Source organism: Macaca nemestrina, chromosome 10 (assembly GCF_043159975.1).
Source record: "Macaca nemestrina isolate mMacNem1 chromosome 10, mMacNem.hap1, whole genome shotgun sequence".
In the NCBI taxonomy this organism is placed as follows: Eukaryota; Metazoa; Chordata; class Mammalia; order Primates; family Cercopithecidae; genus Macaca; species Macaca nemestrina.
The window spans coordinates 68349592-68365303 of NC_092134.1; the positions used below are offsets into that span (position 1 = coordinate 68349592).

The 15712-nt window shown below is 37.9% G+C and overlaps 1 protein-coding gene across 2 annotated transcripts in view; it reads left to right on the plus strand.

Moving 5' to 3' along the window:
* Positions 1-15712, plus strand: part of LOC105473451 (WNT inhibitory factor 1) — a 71759-nt gene that overhangs the window by 44778 nt on the left and 11269 nt on the right. Inside the window, exons 4-7 of one of the 2 annotated variants that reach the window (XM_011727275.3) lie at positions 8421-8561; positions 9536-9631; positions 10579-10674; positions 14671-14766. In XM_011727275.3, the coding sequence (XP_011725577.2) occupies positions 8421-8561; positions 9536-9631; positions 10579-10674; positions 14671-14766 (429 nt within the window). The remainder of the gene's footprint in view (positions 1-8420; positions 8562-9535; positions 9632-10578; positions 10675-14670; positions 14767-15712) is intronic. The other variant, XM_071071500.1, reaches the window with a different exon arrangement.

The window sequence follows — 15712 nt, forward strand, 5'->3', positions numbered from 1 at the left end:
ATGTAGAGATCACAAGTCACCTTGTGTTAACATCCTAATGTAGTTCCTTCTAATCTTTTTTCTCTGAATTTTTACATACTTGCGATAATACATATTTGGTTTTGCATCAAGATTTTTTGTTTTTGCTTTTAACCTTTTAACATAACCATTTCCTATGTCATTATGGATTTTTCAAAAGTTGTTTTTAATGATCTTACAATATTCTATTTTATGGATATACCATAATTTGTACACCCATTCCCTTATTACTTGTTAATGACATTGTTTTTAGACTTTGAATATAGAAATAGCACAATTTTTTTAAACTAATGGATGGTAACTTCCATGCACATAGGAGCCCTAATTTTTGTTCACTGTGGCTCCACCCCAGGGCCCAGCACAGAGCAGGTATTCAGAAAGTAATTGTTGGGTTAATGTGCATACCAAAATCCTGGTGCTTATCTCATTATTTTGTTAAAATTGATTCCTAAAAGTTGAATTATTGTGTCAAAGGATAGGAACTATGAGCTTTTTAAAGATTCTTAAAACAAATTGCCAAAATGCCAAATTACTTTCCATAAAGGTTATCATACCCGTTTTTACCCTGGTTAAGCAATAGGGAGAATGCTTGGCTTACTGTAATCTCATCAACATAGGTTATTGATCACATTAACTACTTCAGTGGCTAATAAAGTAAAAAGTCGGGCCGGGTGTGGTGACTCACACCTATAATCCCAACACTTTCGGGGGCTGAGGGAGGAGGCTTGCTTGTGCCCAGGAATTCAAAACCAGCCTGGGCAACATAGTGAGACTCTGTCTCTACAAAAAATTTTAAAAATTAGCCAGGTATGATGGCACATGCCCATAGTCCTAGACACTCAAGAGGCTGAGGCAGGAGGGTTGTTTGAGCTGGGGAGTGAGATATGATCATACGAAGGCACTCCAGCCCGGGCAACAGAGCAAAAAAAAAAAAAAAAAAAAAAAAGTCAGTCTCAAAAAAGATAAAAGAAAGAAAAAGTAAAAAGTCATTTATCGCAGTCTTCTTTTGGTATTTTTTATTCCTATTAAGGAAAAAAAATTTTTCTTGTATCTATTAAAGCATGAAAAATGTGTGCCATGCTCATTTTTATATTGAGATAATAGTGTTCTTCCTACTGATCTGCAAAGCTTGTTGTATATTAGGTATATTTACCACTTATTGCATATTTTTCAATTTAACATTTATATTTTATGTTATTTTGGAGGAGAATATGCAGAGGCTTTAAAATCCTATGTGGTCAAACCTATCTTTTCCTTTGCAATTTTTGCACTGCATGTATGTTTTGGTACTAATTCCTATTTCAGAAAGCAGTTAAGTGATAACTTACATATGCATCTAGCATTTTATAAAAATTTATTTTTGGGCCGGGCGCGGTGGCTCAAGCCTGTAATCCCAGCACTTTGGGAGGCCGAGACGGGCGGATCACGAGGTCAGGAGATCGAGACCATCCTGGCTAACACCGTGAAACCCCGTCTCTACTAAAAATACAAAAAACTAGCCGGGCGAGGTGGCGGGCGCCTGTAGTCCCAGCTACTCCGGAGGCTGAGGCAGGAGAATGGCGTAAACCCGGGAGGCGGAGCTTGCAGTGAGCTGAGATCCGGCCACTGCACTCCAGCCCGGGCTACAGAGCAAGACTCCGTCTCAAAAAAAAAAAAAAAAAAAAAAAAAAAAAAAAAAAAATTTATTTTTGAATTATGAAATAAGGCTCTAAACTGAATTATTTTTGAGTCATTAACTTTTCTGACATGAGAAGTTGAATTGATTCAAGATATACTGTTTACTTCACGTTAAGTTTTTCTACACATAGGGTATGTTTAGAGATTACTCTTTATTTTACTATTGTGATAGTTGTAGTTTATAGTGTTTTAAAATCATCACTGGCATACTCTCTCTTTTTAAAAAAAAATTTAGTCTTATTCTTCTAGAGGAACATGAAAATAAATTTTGTCAGATGACTAATACAAATCCCCTTCAGAACTAATTTAAGTCTCTAAAGTAATCAGAAGATCAGGTACTTTTACAATGGGCATTTTCAGATTACAGTTATCTGCCACTTCCAGTGGATCTTCCTTGTTGCATTCCACTGCCATAAGAGTGGGAGACTAAATAAACAGAGTTTCTCTAATTTCCCAATCTAAGTGCCATCATGGGTGTAGACAGGAGGAGTATAACTTCAGTTTCTCTTTGATCATCACAGTGCTGCAGGTGTGACCAACAGCCCCCCTAGAGGATCTGTTTCTGACCTAGATGTGTTTGGGTTCTGGGTGAAGATTTATTCACCTGAGATGTGTAGCCCCAAGGACATGAGTATCTATTCCAGAGATCTGGATACGCTGATTCCACTCAGATGGCATTGGTAGGGCTTTATTACTTTGTGGAGAAAACAAAGGCACTCCAGCCACCAAATTCTTGGAATACGGTCATCACTCAATCTCATGTCATGTCACATGGTGTTCCTTTTTAGTCGAAAATAATTTTCTTTTCTTTTTTTTTTTTTTTTTGAGACAGAGTGCCCCTCTGTCACCCAGGCTTGAGTGCAGTGGTGTGGGTCTCAGCTCACCGCAACCTCCACCTCCTGAGTTCAAGTGATTCTTCTGCCTCAGCCTCCTGAGTAGCTGGGATTACAGGAACACGCCACCATGCCTGGCTGATTTTTGTATTTTTAGTAGAGACTGGGTTTCACCATGTTGCCAGGGTCTGTCTCGAACTCCTGACCTCAAGTGATCTGCCTGCCTTGGCCTCCCAAAGTGTTGGGATTACAGGCATGAGCCAGCACCTGGCTAAAGATAATTTTCTATAAAATTCTTCTTGCTCTTTTGTTTTGTTTTAGAAGCAGTCAGAATAAAATAAGTACATAACATCTCTCAATTTCTATTTTATATATTTTTTCTGATTAATAAAGGAATATAAGCTCATCATGGCCCATTAAAAATACATTAATTCCCAGTTATACCTACCTGCTCAGCTTCTGGTAAATCTTGCATCTTTGAATTTCTAATTTAATGCTTGTATCCTAAGTGCTTTTTTCACTTTTTGTGTCTAGTTAAAAAAAAAAAAAATTACTGAAATTCTACTTCTTAGGAAATTGACACATAAGATTTTGAACATATGATGTGAGGATATTTTAATAGATCATGTTTAGATAGAACATAATTTTCTAATACTTTGGGTTCTTTATAAATAATAAATGTAGAGGGAAAAGTGGGTAACACTTTGGTCAACCTGAAACTAAAAACAACAAGCCTTCTTTGGGAACCAGGAGATATGTACACATGTGTCCATGTGTGCACACGGACTTGCACACACACACACATCCTCTGCATATACAACTCCCTCACCCCACCACCCCCTTACACACACAGTCTTTTAGAAGCAGATGTAGGATTTGTTTGTAGAAATGCAGGTGCAAGAAGTTTATGGGAACCTTAGACCATTGCAGGGCAGTTACTCATTAGCCTCATTAGCTCAGTCCCTCCAGTAGGAGAAGTGAAGGTACCTTGCATTATTAAAAAGTAACCAAATCAGTGTGTCTTTGCTCTTAAGCATCCAGGTAGCATTCATTATTCTACAGGGCTATTTTATACCCCCAAGCTGCTAAACTGTTCTTTTATCCCACAGACTCCTATATGCCTAAACACTACATGAAAAAAGAAAACTCTTGATCTTTAACAGTTATGAAGTGCCTGCCTTCTGGCATCAGAAGAGAACAAAAACAGGAAATACAAACTGCAGGGTGGTTCAGTAAAATTACTGAGTTGTTTAACAAAAAACAGTTTCATGAAGCCAAGACTTTGCCTCTTTGAACACTCTCTTTGTCTGACCATGAAACCAACAGAGCAGTGGTGTTTCTCAACTAGGACTTTTAGGAATCCAATGTCTACACTGTATTAAATAGATGCCCATGCTGGAGAGACCATCTTCTTATAGGTGACCCCAGTTCTTAGCAGAATGTGAAGCCCAGAGTTTGTGCTAAGTATTTGGTAAGAGAATGAATGGCTGGCAGGGCAGCTTGAAGGACTGATGAATATTTACGTTGTATATTTCTAGTGATGTAGTGGTTCATGATCATATGGTGTGGAGGATGGGCTCTTGCCTGCCTTTCTCATCTCTTGCCTTGTTGTAAGGACAGAGACTCAACTGACTGGAGGCTGAGGCTATCTGAACACCATGCCCATCTGTATGTGGGAGCAGTATGCAATCAGAACAAATTTGCTGCTTTCTTCTGTGGAAGAGTTAGTTGATGTGCAATCAATGGCATATCAGTCTGTACTTCAATGCTGTGAGTTATATTCAATCTGCTTTAGTTTTTCTGAGTTGTTTTAATTCACCTCGTTTAGATTATACAACCTATTCTGCACTGGAATTCACAACCAGCCTAACTTCATCTAGCGTTTGGGAACAGTGGCTCTTTACTCATATGCCTATTGTTGCAAAAGTACATGACTTTCACATTCCTGTTATTCCTTGGAAGCAAAGAGTCTCTGCTTTTTCTGCCTTTGATGTCTCTTTTTCTCTGTGCATCTGTTTTTCTGAGCGCTGTTGCTAGTATTTTATTCTCTACAACTCCCACCGTATATGGTGGATTTCTGTTTCTGTGTATTTGTGCAGGTATGTGCATGTGTGGAAGTGCAAGTGTGTGCCTATGCACATGAGATATATGGTTGTGTCTACCATAACATATATCACATCTGTTGGTACCTAGTTTGTGACAGATAATATGCTAGATGCCGAGATTACAATAACAAGATATAGTTCTTGTTTTTGAGAATTCTCATCCTTAGCAAAGAATGCAAACTGTAATTAAATCATTACACCACAATGAAATAATATATAGGTGTTTGTAAAATATATAAATGTAATTATACAGGCAAGGGGTGTTAGGAAAGGCTAAAGAAAGCAAGTACTATTTAATTTTGGCCTTGAAAGTTGAGTGGGAGGACAGTAGGACAGAAAACACAAGAACATTCCAAGCACCTGGGTGTGCAGGCAGGAAATTGTGGACGTGCACCACACATTTGGGGAACTGAGAGAAATAGTTTGGGCAGAGCACAGGGTTGACAAAAGGCAATTACTGGAGATGCAGCTAACTACAGTCAGATTTGGTTTTTTAAAGCAAAATTCTTTGAAAACTTTAAAAAGGTGTTCAATTATAAATATTATTACCTAAATGGTCTTATAGGTAAAGTTTATATAAACAGAAAGGAAGACAAATGGGTTTGCACAAGAAGAAATAAAATTTTTACTTTGTATTTTAAAATTGAAGAGTGGGCAAGTGTAATGGTTTGGTTTATCACATCTTTCTGTAATTTATTCTTTTACATTAAAAGTTAATTGTTGATCTGGCACAAGATATCCTCAGTGAAAAAAATAGTAATTCATTGAAATTATAAGCTAGGCACCTCCTAATTTCTCAACTTTATTTCCTAGTTCTTTACAAATCATTCTGCCATAGGGTTCAGATCATAACTGTGCTTACATGCCTTCTATTTCCAAAGAGGTAGAAATGTGCAGGTAAAACTTATCTACCTGGGCTGATGGGATTTTTAATGTGTTCATTTTTAACTTGAAGCTGAATTTGAGGGCTGGAATTATTATGCACAAATAAAATTAGCAAAAATTGTAAGCCTAGAGTATACTAGGTCTTTAAAAAATGTAAGAAGGAAAATATTTCATATCAGTTATAACAGTAATTGAATATAACTTTAGTAAAATAATTTTTAGGGATATCATTTCTTTTAGTTTACTAAGAAAATGAAGATACTGCATCTTTAGTTATCTGCCAAAATTGCTTGCAGTTTTTCTATTTTAAAACTTTCATTAGCTTTTGCAACCTCGTTTTTGTTCCCTGCGATAGTGGAAAGCCGTATCTTCTAGCATCACCACAGGCCTGGGAACTCTGTGAACATGTCCTTACTTTAATTGACTTAAAGGTTATGTTAGCAAACCACACACTGTTCTTTCTTTCCTTTTTTTTTTTTTTTTTTTTTAATGGAGTCTTGCTCTGTTGCCCAGGCTGGAGTGCAGTGGCTCTATCTTGGCTCGCTGCAACCTCTGTCTCCTGGGTTCAAGTGATTCTCATGCCTCAGCCTCCCACTAGCTGGGATTATGGATATATGCCAACATACCGGCGATTTTTTTATTTTTAGTAGACACAGGTTTCACCATGTTGGCCAGGCTGGTCTCCAACTCCTGATCTCAAGTGATGCACCCCACGTTGGCCTCCCAAAGTGCTGGGATTACAGGGGTGAGCCACTGCACCCGGCCGCAAACCACACACTTTTATATGAGCACTCCAAACCCTCTAGAAGCATCCCTGACAACTGACAATGGGAGCTTGTGAACATGTAGTCATAATTTAACCAGATTTGTAAACGGTCTTTTAGCACATCTGAAGATGTGGAAGAACTAATAATTGTTCTTAACTAAATTTCCTACAAACTTAATAAGACAGTTTTTGATATTTAATATCCAAGGTATGTTTTGAAATTTGATAATGCTGGCAAGCAGAAATGAAAATGAGTTTACTGGTAAGCATCTTCTCTTCCATACCAAGATTCTGGAAGCCAAAATACAACTGAAGGGCCTTTTTAAAAGAATCAGGTGGGCTGCAAAGAGAGGCTGAATGTGGTTCAGATAAAAGATATACCTGGAAAAGAATAAAGTTTGGATGATGGCGTGCAGTGAGGAAGATTCTAAAAGTTCTATCTTTAAGTCTCCGTTCAGGTTTTTCCATCTTTTTATGCCTCAAAGCAATTATTGGCCTACCTGTCCATGTAAAAGAGTCATAAGAAGAGTAAAGTTTTATAATTGAACAAAGTATAAGTACAAACAATTTAAGGAACTTACCTGTCAATTCCTTTGCTACTTTCTGAAGTAGAAATCTCCATTCATAAATGTTTTGTAAATTGGCATTTTTATATATGGGATTTTCTTAAGCCAAGGTTTTCAATAGGGACAATTTTACTTTAGAACTTTAGACACAAATTTTTTGTTTTTTCTTTTTATTTCTGTTAAAATATCCGTGTTCCTTTTTCATCGTAACGATTTGCAATGTTAAAATCTCAAGTTTCAGGGGAGCTGGAAATGGAAGTCCATGTAATTTTGAGTATGGCATAGCAATGAACACTGACAATGCCAGAGCTGTAAGAGGAGTTTTGGGTTGCCAGAAGCACACTAGGAAACTGTATGACCAGCTTGTGTGCAATGCTTTACAGAAAAGGGCAGACCAGTTTCCAGCCCATTTATTCCTATAAACCTAGGGAGAAAGTTTATTGACACTCTAAAAGGAAAAGATTCGTCTTAGCTTGATATGGTTTCTGCACAAGCTTGGCAGAAACCATAACCTGCCATGCAGAAATAAAATGAAGCAAAAAACATACCCATTAGCAATATTTCTTTATATTCACAAGGAAGAACAAGTCTGGTGGATCTCCTAGATCAGTCTTACCCAGTGGATATGTTATCATAACCTAGTGGATGCTGGAAATATACATAATCAGCTTCTCAGCAAATGGTTGTGTCTGATTTGCCCCATTTTCGCCCAGTGACTTGTGGGTATCCCACAATGGGTGTCCTCCTTCCCTCTTTGTACAGCAATGTCTTCAGTTCCCAATCCCTGCTTTGTGACTTCATTGTCAACACTTGCACAAGCCAAGCGTAGACTCACAAGAAAGAGAAACTTCTCTTTAGGAACATAAACTATTAGATATAACCCTATTCATGAGATTATTTCATCACATCAAACTCTCTTCTAGATGCCTGAGATATGGACACTTCTTATTAACAAACAGCCTGATAAAATATTAACTTCATTAACTCAGTCCAATGATTGGCCTCTAGTCTGAGTCATAAAATATTTTCAAAGAAGATATTTTGTCACTGTCACATACACATAGTAAACATAAACCAGTGGGATATTGCTCATCGGGCTTTATTTAGGAGATTATGAAATGCTTATTTCTAGCCCTTTTTGGATTATATGGAGGTTGACGAAGATGCCACAAAGTTTCTTCCCGCAATCAACCACTTTTTACTTATTTTTGTTTGTCTTTTTGTTCTTCCCATGCTACACTGATGTATAATTAGCCACTTTATGATTCTTCTTTCCATCTTTAATTTCCAGGGAAAATATTTAAGATAGTACAAGTTTAGACTATGAACAGAATATCCCCAATTCCATATTAATGAGGTAAAAATTAATGAGAGTCATTCACTCTTTCTTCACCTCACATGATGCCCAACTTAATGCTCAAAATACAGTTCCTACTCCAGTGGAGATACAAGGAAATCCACAACATGTGAACATTTTTGCTTTGTCCTTTGACTGTCTTCCCAAGATTTCTGTAAAACTAGAATCAACTAGATTAACTGTTTCCCCGTACTTTCTCTTTTTTTCTTTTAGTTGTTCAAGTTGGTTTCCCATGTCTTGGAAAACAGGATGGGGTGGCAGCATTTGAAGTGAATGTGATTGTTATGAATTCTGAAGGCAACACCATTCTCCAGACACCTCAAAATGCTATCTTCTTTAAAACATGTCAGCAAGGTAAGCACTGATGGTGATTCAAGAGAAGACATGTTGTAAGGGCTTTAGGTGTGACTTGGGCCAAATATTTATATCTATACACACATACACACACACACGGTTTTTTGGATGATGGCTGTATAACTACAGCAACGGAAGGAGGAGATGATAAGCACAGGATTTAGCAACAGTACTAAGAAAGACTTTCTCTAACTTTGACCCCACTTTTAATATTAGGAATAGGAACCTTTTCAAAACACCTTTTCTTCCTCCCTCTCCACTCCTCCAACACAGTTGTTGGGAGTCCCAGTATATCTTACCTGTCGTCATGAATTTCCCCCCCCTTTCTTGCTCTGTTTGCTCACGGCAAGGTGGCTTGTCATTACCATCACTTCCCACTTGTCAAAGGCAACAGTAATATAACCCCTAACGAAAGCCTGATGCTGCTCACATCCATGGAGGACAGGGTGCCACCTCATGCCAGTGATTCCTACCAGGTCAAGGCCTCACTCAGTACCTCCCCACCACACCCCAGAAGCCCATTTAAACATAAAGGCCCAGGCTCCTCTCGCATCTGCATACAAGCTTTTCTAGCTCAGAATTTAAGCTCTGGAGCCTTTCAGTGCTCTAAAGATGCACCTATAAGTCATCTTACCCTCTGAAAGGGGAAAGGCAATACCATTCATTCAATTGCAGTGTGAATTTAACAAGGTACAGTAGATCCGTAGGAGGAGATGAAGGCAGAATAAAATTTGCCTTACCTTCTTCCATGAGCCCCCTACTATTGGAAGTAAGAGAGGCAAAATCTTACTCTGCAGCAGCTTTAGTGAAATCCAAGTGATATCGAGGGAATGAGTTGGAAGTACTGGTATTTGATCAATTATGATTAATTGGTGGGCTAGAACAGAAATGAACACTACTGTCTCATGCTGGCTGTGATTCACCCGACATGATTTCAAGGGTGTCCATATAAGCTTTGTTTCTCTCTGGTGAAGCTGAGTGCCCAGGCGGGTGCCGAAATGGAGGCTTTTGTAATGAAAGACGTATCTGCGAGTGTCCTGATGGGTTCCACGGACCTCACTGTGAGAAAGGTAAGACACAGAGCCGACTTCCCTTGCTCCCTTCCTAATGAACATGGATGTCATGCAGGAGCCCCATGTGGATTTTTAACACCTGAAATTATTTTTCTGGTCACAGGGGCAGAAAACTTTGGCACAATGCCTCCACTTTTTGTGGCCATTCGTGGCCATCTCCCCCAACTCGTACCACTTCACAAATACAGCCACCGTACTTTGGCATAATCTTATGATAATTTTGAGGGTTTTTTTCTCCACTTAAGTAGGGTTTAAAAAGCTAGTATCACCACTGATCTGAAATTATTCCAATTAAAAGTAGCTTGATTCACAACGAATAATATATCTGACTTATGATGTTACAAGGCAAAAAAGTGGGTGAAAAGAATTTGTGTAGCAAGTACATCAATTTCAGGGAAATTAATTTTTAAAAATATATGAAAAAAGATAAGCATGAAAACGAATATTAATCATAAGATGTTTAAATACTAAGAGCTTATCTGACTAGAGTAAGCAAAATATTTTTCATCTTCAAAAAATAAGAATATCCTATGAGAGATAGTTAAAAAATAATTTTAAAATAAGTAAGAAAGAATATTTTCTTATTTTTCTTCTTCGCATTTATCTTGGAATTAGAAGATTAAGGAAATGGGGCAGACTGAACATATTTAACAGTTTTAAGAAGACTACATCTTAGTCAAATGATTCTGGGGAAAATTTATTCAGGTATTCAAATGGAACCAATCCAAAAGTCATCTCTAAGAAATTGGCTGAGAAATTGAAAAATAGCCTAATTTATACCACAAAAATAATATTAATATAGCAAACTTGTGTCTCTGAAGAGTAATCATTTTAGAGTCAACCACAAAGCTTGAAAATGTAGACCTATTGTATTATTGACATTTCAAAATGGTCCTGCTCCAAAATACCATTTGGCCTTAATCAGGGTTCTCTCTCCCTATAAGCCCTTTGCACCCCACGGTGTATGAATGGTGGACTTTGTGTGACTCCTGGTTTCTGCATCTGCCCACCTGGATTCTATGGAGTGAACTGTGACAAAGGTAACAGTTTCTTTGTAAGAACAAAGTTATTTTTACTTTAAAAATGTTTGATTAGAATGAGTTACTTTATATGTCCTCACTCTTCATAACAGCTCTGTAAATAGAGTGTATGGCTTAGGGTAAAGATGGCTGCTACAGTAACTGAAATCCCAATTTTAGTGTAGCGTAATAGCAAAAGTTTATTTTCATTCACAGAATGCTCCAGTGCATTTTGCCTGGTCAGTGGGCAGGGCAGCTCTTCTTCATGAAGTGACTCAGGAGCCCAGGCACCCTCTATCTGTGGTCCTGCCTAGAACTTTGGAACTCTCTAGATCCAGCCAATAGGCAGAGAAGGATTGAAGTAAGCACTGCTAAAAATAAGTAAATTAATTAAAAAATTTAAAGCCCTGGCCCAGAAGTTACCCACAAAACTTCCACACCTATTCCATAGGTAGGAATTAGCCTCATGGCCCTACCTGGATTCAGGCAGAAGAAATGTTGCCCAGCTGTCTCCCACTGACATCTCATGTTATGTGAGCGGAGTGCAAATTTTTGTGAACAATTAGCTGGTCTATGCCACATGGAATTTTGGTATGTCCTAAATCGGTTTTGTGGGTGAACTTCCAAGGCTAAAATTAAACAACCTGCTATATATTGCCTAACCTAGAAGTTTACTGACTCCTGATTCAATACTTTGCTCACAAATCATATCCCAGAGAGATCGGGTTCTTCCTTCTCAACACTGCAGCCACACAGCCAGATTTTACTCTTAGTAAGTGTATTCAAACTTGGCCCTAAAATTGCTGAATGATTCATACTCTTTACAAGATACTTGTTTATTTTGCCCAGTTCACATCTTTTAAGTGGAAAAAAATAAAGACTATGCTGTGAAATTTGTATATTTAATAAAGTTATCTTTGTGTTAAAAATGCTAAGTGTATACATAGAGCATTGTTTTTTGTCAATAAACATATAAGTTAAGATGGAATAATAAATTTTATTCTTGAAAAGTGTCTCTTTAGTGATCACTCAGTTAGTACCAAATAAGATTGCCATGAGCAGTTTTTTGTTGTTGTTGTTGTTGTTTTAAAGGAAAGAGCCTTCAGTATTAGTCAGAATAATTTATGGTTGTTTACTCTTTTATGATGATACAGTTATGTGATTTTACTCTGAACATCTTTTGAGATATGTAAAGTATTATCCATCTCATCCTAGATAAGCAAAGTGAGGTTTATGGAACTTGAGTCGGTTGACCCAAATTCATATCCTGCACTGTACCATGTTGCCACCCAGGCTACCTAATTCAGCCCTCGATTCTTCCACAGGTGACTCTGAACCTGGGCAGGCAACTTGATCTCTGTGTGGACCATGCTTTTTCTATCTCTAGACTTGGAATTAAGCCACTGACCCTCCTGTCCCTCACCCCTGAGCTATATATAATAACTATATTGAGATAATATGTGAAAGCATTTCTGCCTTTTTAAAAGTGGTCTTTTAAAACTATAGTATTGGATTAAAAAACCTTTTTTAATGTGTTTTCATAAAGAGTAGCACTATTTACTCTAATAAGAATTAACAGCCAGTGAGTAAAATTCATTACCGTGAATCTTTTTGTCTAAATTTAGCATTCAGTATCTCTGCTATTTTAAAACTGGGCATTCTAGAGCAGAATTAAACTCTTATGACCTCAAAACTATTAATAAATAATACAAATCCTCCAGAGATTTAGTTGAAAAACTCATATATTCACAAGAGACCTTCTTACGTAGGTGTGGCCATTGTTGGTGTGGTTTGCAAAATGGAGTGTCAATTGCAGTGTTTTTCTAGTGCTGTGGTGTCACAAACACCACATGGTCACTGTTAAAGTAATATATCTATCTATATTCCAGTATATGTTATATTTTATAATATTTTATCTTTCAAATGAAAGATTTTCCTACTCATCAGACTCCAGTAACTTCTTTATTCTTTTATAAAGTCTGTTGAAATTCCACTTGGTCTCACTGGAGATCTGGGAATACTAAAAAAATTTTTTTTCTACCTCAACAAAAGGTGCTTTTATTCTCCAGGAAGGAATGTGTGGAGGCTCTGGAAAAATGATTTAATTACTACTGTGGAGCTAGACCTCAGCACTATCTATTTGAACAAATATTAAAGAATAACTTTCATTGGCCCTTGGGACATCACAACCTTTAGGACCTAAGGAGTTTAGCATTGGCCAGTGGGGCCTCAGCCCCAGAGAAACATACTTCATGTCTCTAGCTGCTTGTTTTTCTAATCAAGAATCATTGAACAACAGAAATGTAGAGAAACTTGCTCATGACAATACAATAGCATACAAGTACTAAGAGTGTGGCCAAGTTATATAACAACTTTGCCGAATTCTACCATTGCATTCTACACATCAGTAATTGGGCAGTGCCCATGGGACACGGGCCAAGTGGGCACTGATCCCAAAGTTTTTCAGGGCACTGATCTCATCGTTCCCTTTTATCTCCAAGAGAAACAGAAGTGAGGAGACAGGGCACATTTACAAAAACAACTGTCCAGCCTTAGCAATACTGCAGCAAAGAGGAGGCCCCAAGAGCTGGTTCTCCTAAATCCTAAATCCCATACCAAAATACTACAGCTCCCTTCCACGTTAAGAGGCTTGATTTTTTTGTGACCTGTGTGGGCAATGTAGCGAGACTCCATCTGTACAAAAAAATTTCAAAACTTAAGTAGGCATGGTAGTGTACACCTTTACTCCCAGTCATCTGGGAGGCTGAGGCAGGAAGATCCCTTAAGCCCAGGGGTTTAAGGCTGCAGTGAGCTATGATTGTGCCACTGTACTCCAGCCTGGGAGACAGAGCAAGACCCTGTCTCTTTCAAAAAACAAACAAACCAAAAAAAAAAAAGAGTTTTGATTTTCCAAAGTGAGTACAGCACTGCCTTCAACTGGGAGATCTTTGTGATTTTAAACACAATTTATCATCTAAGAAGCATGATATTCATAGAACATTTTACTTGGTGGACTTTTTTTCCACAAAGAAAACATACACTTAGAACTTTTGGATTTCTTTTCTGATTTTCCTACTGGAAGCTTACTTTAGCTTTTGTTCATCTATAGCGAATTTTGGCCAATTTTATATGGGACAAGAACAAATAGGTCATATAACTGGAATTGCTAAAAATCCAAGCTCTCATTTTAATTTCCTTTATAGAATGAGCCAACTTGTCTCTTTTTAGATATTTCCTCTCCTCCTCTCCCCATTTATCCATCCTCCCTCTATTTTAGGTGCTAGTGAGCAGTGAAATTCCAGAAATTGACACTGTGAGAGAAGGTTTAGGATGAATCACAAAGTGTGATTACTACCTGGATAATCTGGTTATTGGGCTCCCACTACGATACAGCCAGCTTCATTGTCGTCTGGTCCATGCTGTGGCCACACTCCTACCTATGGCATCTCACCTGGGCCCACATTCTTTTTCTGAATACAGTTACTCTTTTCTCCAAAAGTCATAAAAGTCTATTTTTTTAAACAATCCCATTAAGATAAACCTTTGTTCATCTTATCCTGAAAGAAAGTAGCTTTTTTTCTTTGTCAGGTCCTGATATTTATGACTTCTCGTTTATCTATTCCAAAGTAAGTCTTCTCCTTTTTACTCTTCCTTTATCCTCCAATCTGATGTTTACAAAAAAAAACATCCTTAGGTTTATACCATTCTTCTTCTTTTAAGGGCATAGATGTGTATAAAAACATTTAAAAAGCTAATTTTTTACTGTGCCTTTCTTCACTGAGATGGAAACTCCTACGGGTGGGTAGTATATGATGTGTGTGGTCTCCTATTATGTTCTGGAGTCTGCACATAGGCAAGCAATTGGTTATAATTTTTATATTTGTAAAGCAGCTTATTTCTTTAAGTCAGGAAATGGACAGGCAGCAGATGCCTAAAAATAGTACCTCACTTTAAGTGAAATTTGTGTTAGACTTAACCTACCGTCTAATGCAACACCCCTGTTGCTCATTCTAACAGCAAATTGCTCAACCACCTGCTTTAACGGAGGGACCTGTTTCTACCCTGGAAAATGTATTTGCCCTCCAGGACTAGAGGGAGAGCAATGTGAAATAAGTGAGTATTAACTTTCTACCTTCTTTTGACTTAGGGAGAGCTTATAACCCCTTCATTTTATCAAGAAGGAGTCAGAAGCCCAGAGAGAATGAATAGATTGTCTAAGGTCTTAGGCCAGTGGTTTCTTTTTGCTAGATTCAGCTGCCATGCATTTTGGCTGAAGGTGGGGCAGAGTGACACAGCTCACCTCACAGGACTCAGAAGAAATGATCTCTGACTCGGTTATGTCTGGATTTGGATTATTCAGCATGTTGCATTGTTCTCTGCTAGTCATTTTGTCCTCTCCTCATTATGTGGAACCCAGAGGTTCAGACTGGAAATGTAGATCAGAGCTCTGGGACAGCTGGGATCTGTTTACCTACCTACCTGTTTCCCCTGCCGCTCACTGCCAGATGTCCTAGACTGAGCCTAACAACCCATCTAAGAGAAAAAGGTAGACTCAAGAAAAAGGAGGAAAAAAAGGCGCATAGCAATAATAAAAGAATGAAATAATAGCACACACGGCAACATGAATGAACCACACAGATACTAAGTGAAAGTAACCAGACACAAAAAATTACCTCCTGCATGATCCCATCTTTTTGAAGTTCAAGCTAATAGGTGAAACTAATGGATGACGGTGGAAACAAGAATCACAGCTGGAGCAAAAGGAACTTTATGGAATGCTAAGTATCTTGATTGGTGAAGTGTCACACATCTGTTTATGTAAATAAAAATATCTGAACTGTAAACTTAAGATTGGTGCACATTATGCCTTGACTATATATTTGTCAGACTTCAATACACAAAAGTTAAAAACATAAGGGTTGAAATGTGGTAGCTTATCATCGTTTTCGGAATCAATATTCCAGTATTCCAATTGCTTGTCCAGGCTCTGCCACTGACCAGCCATGCAGCTCTCAGCAAGTCATGTAGCCTTCTCTTTAACCCGGAAATGAGGTAACTC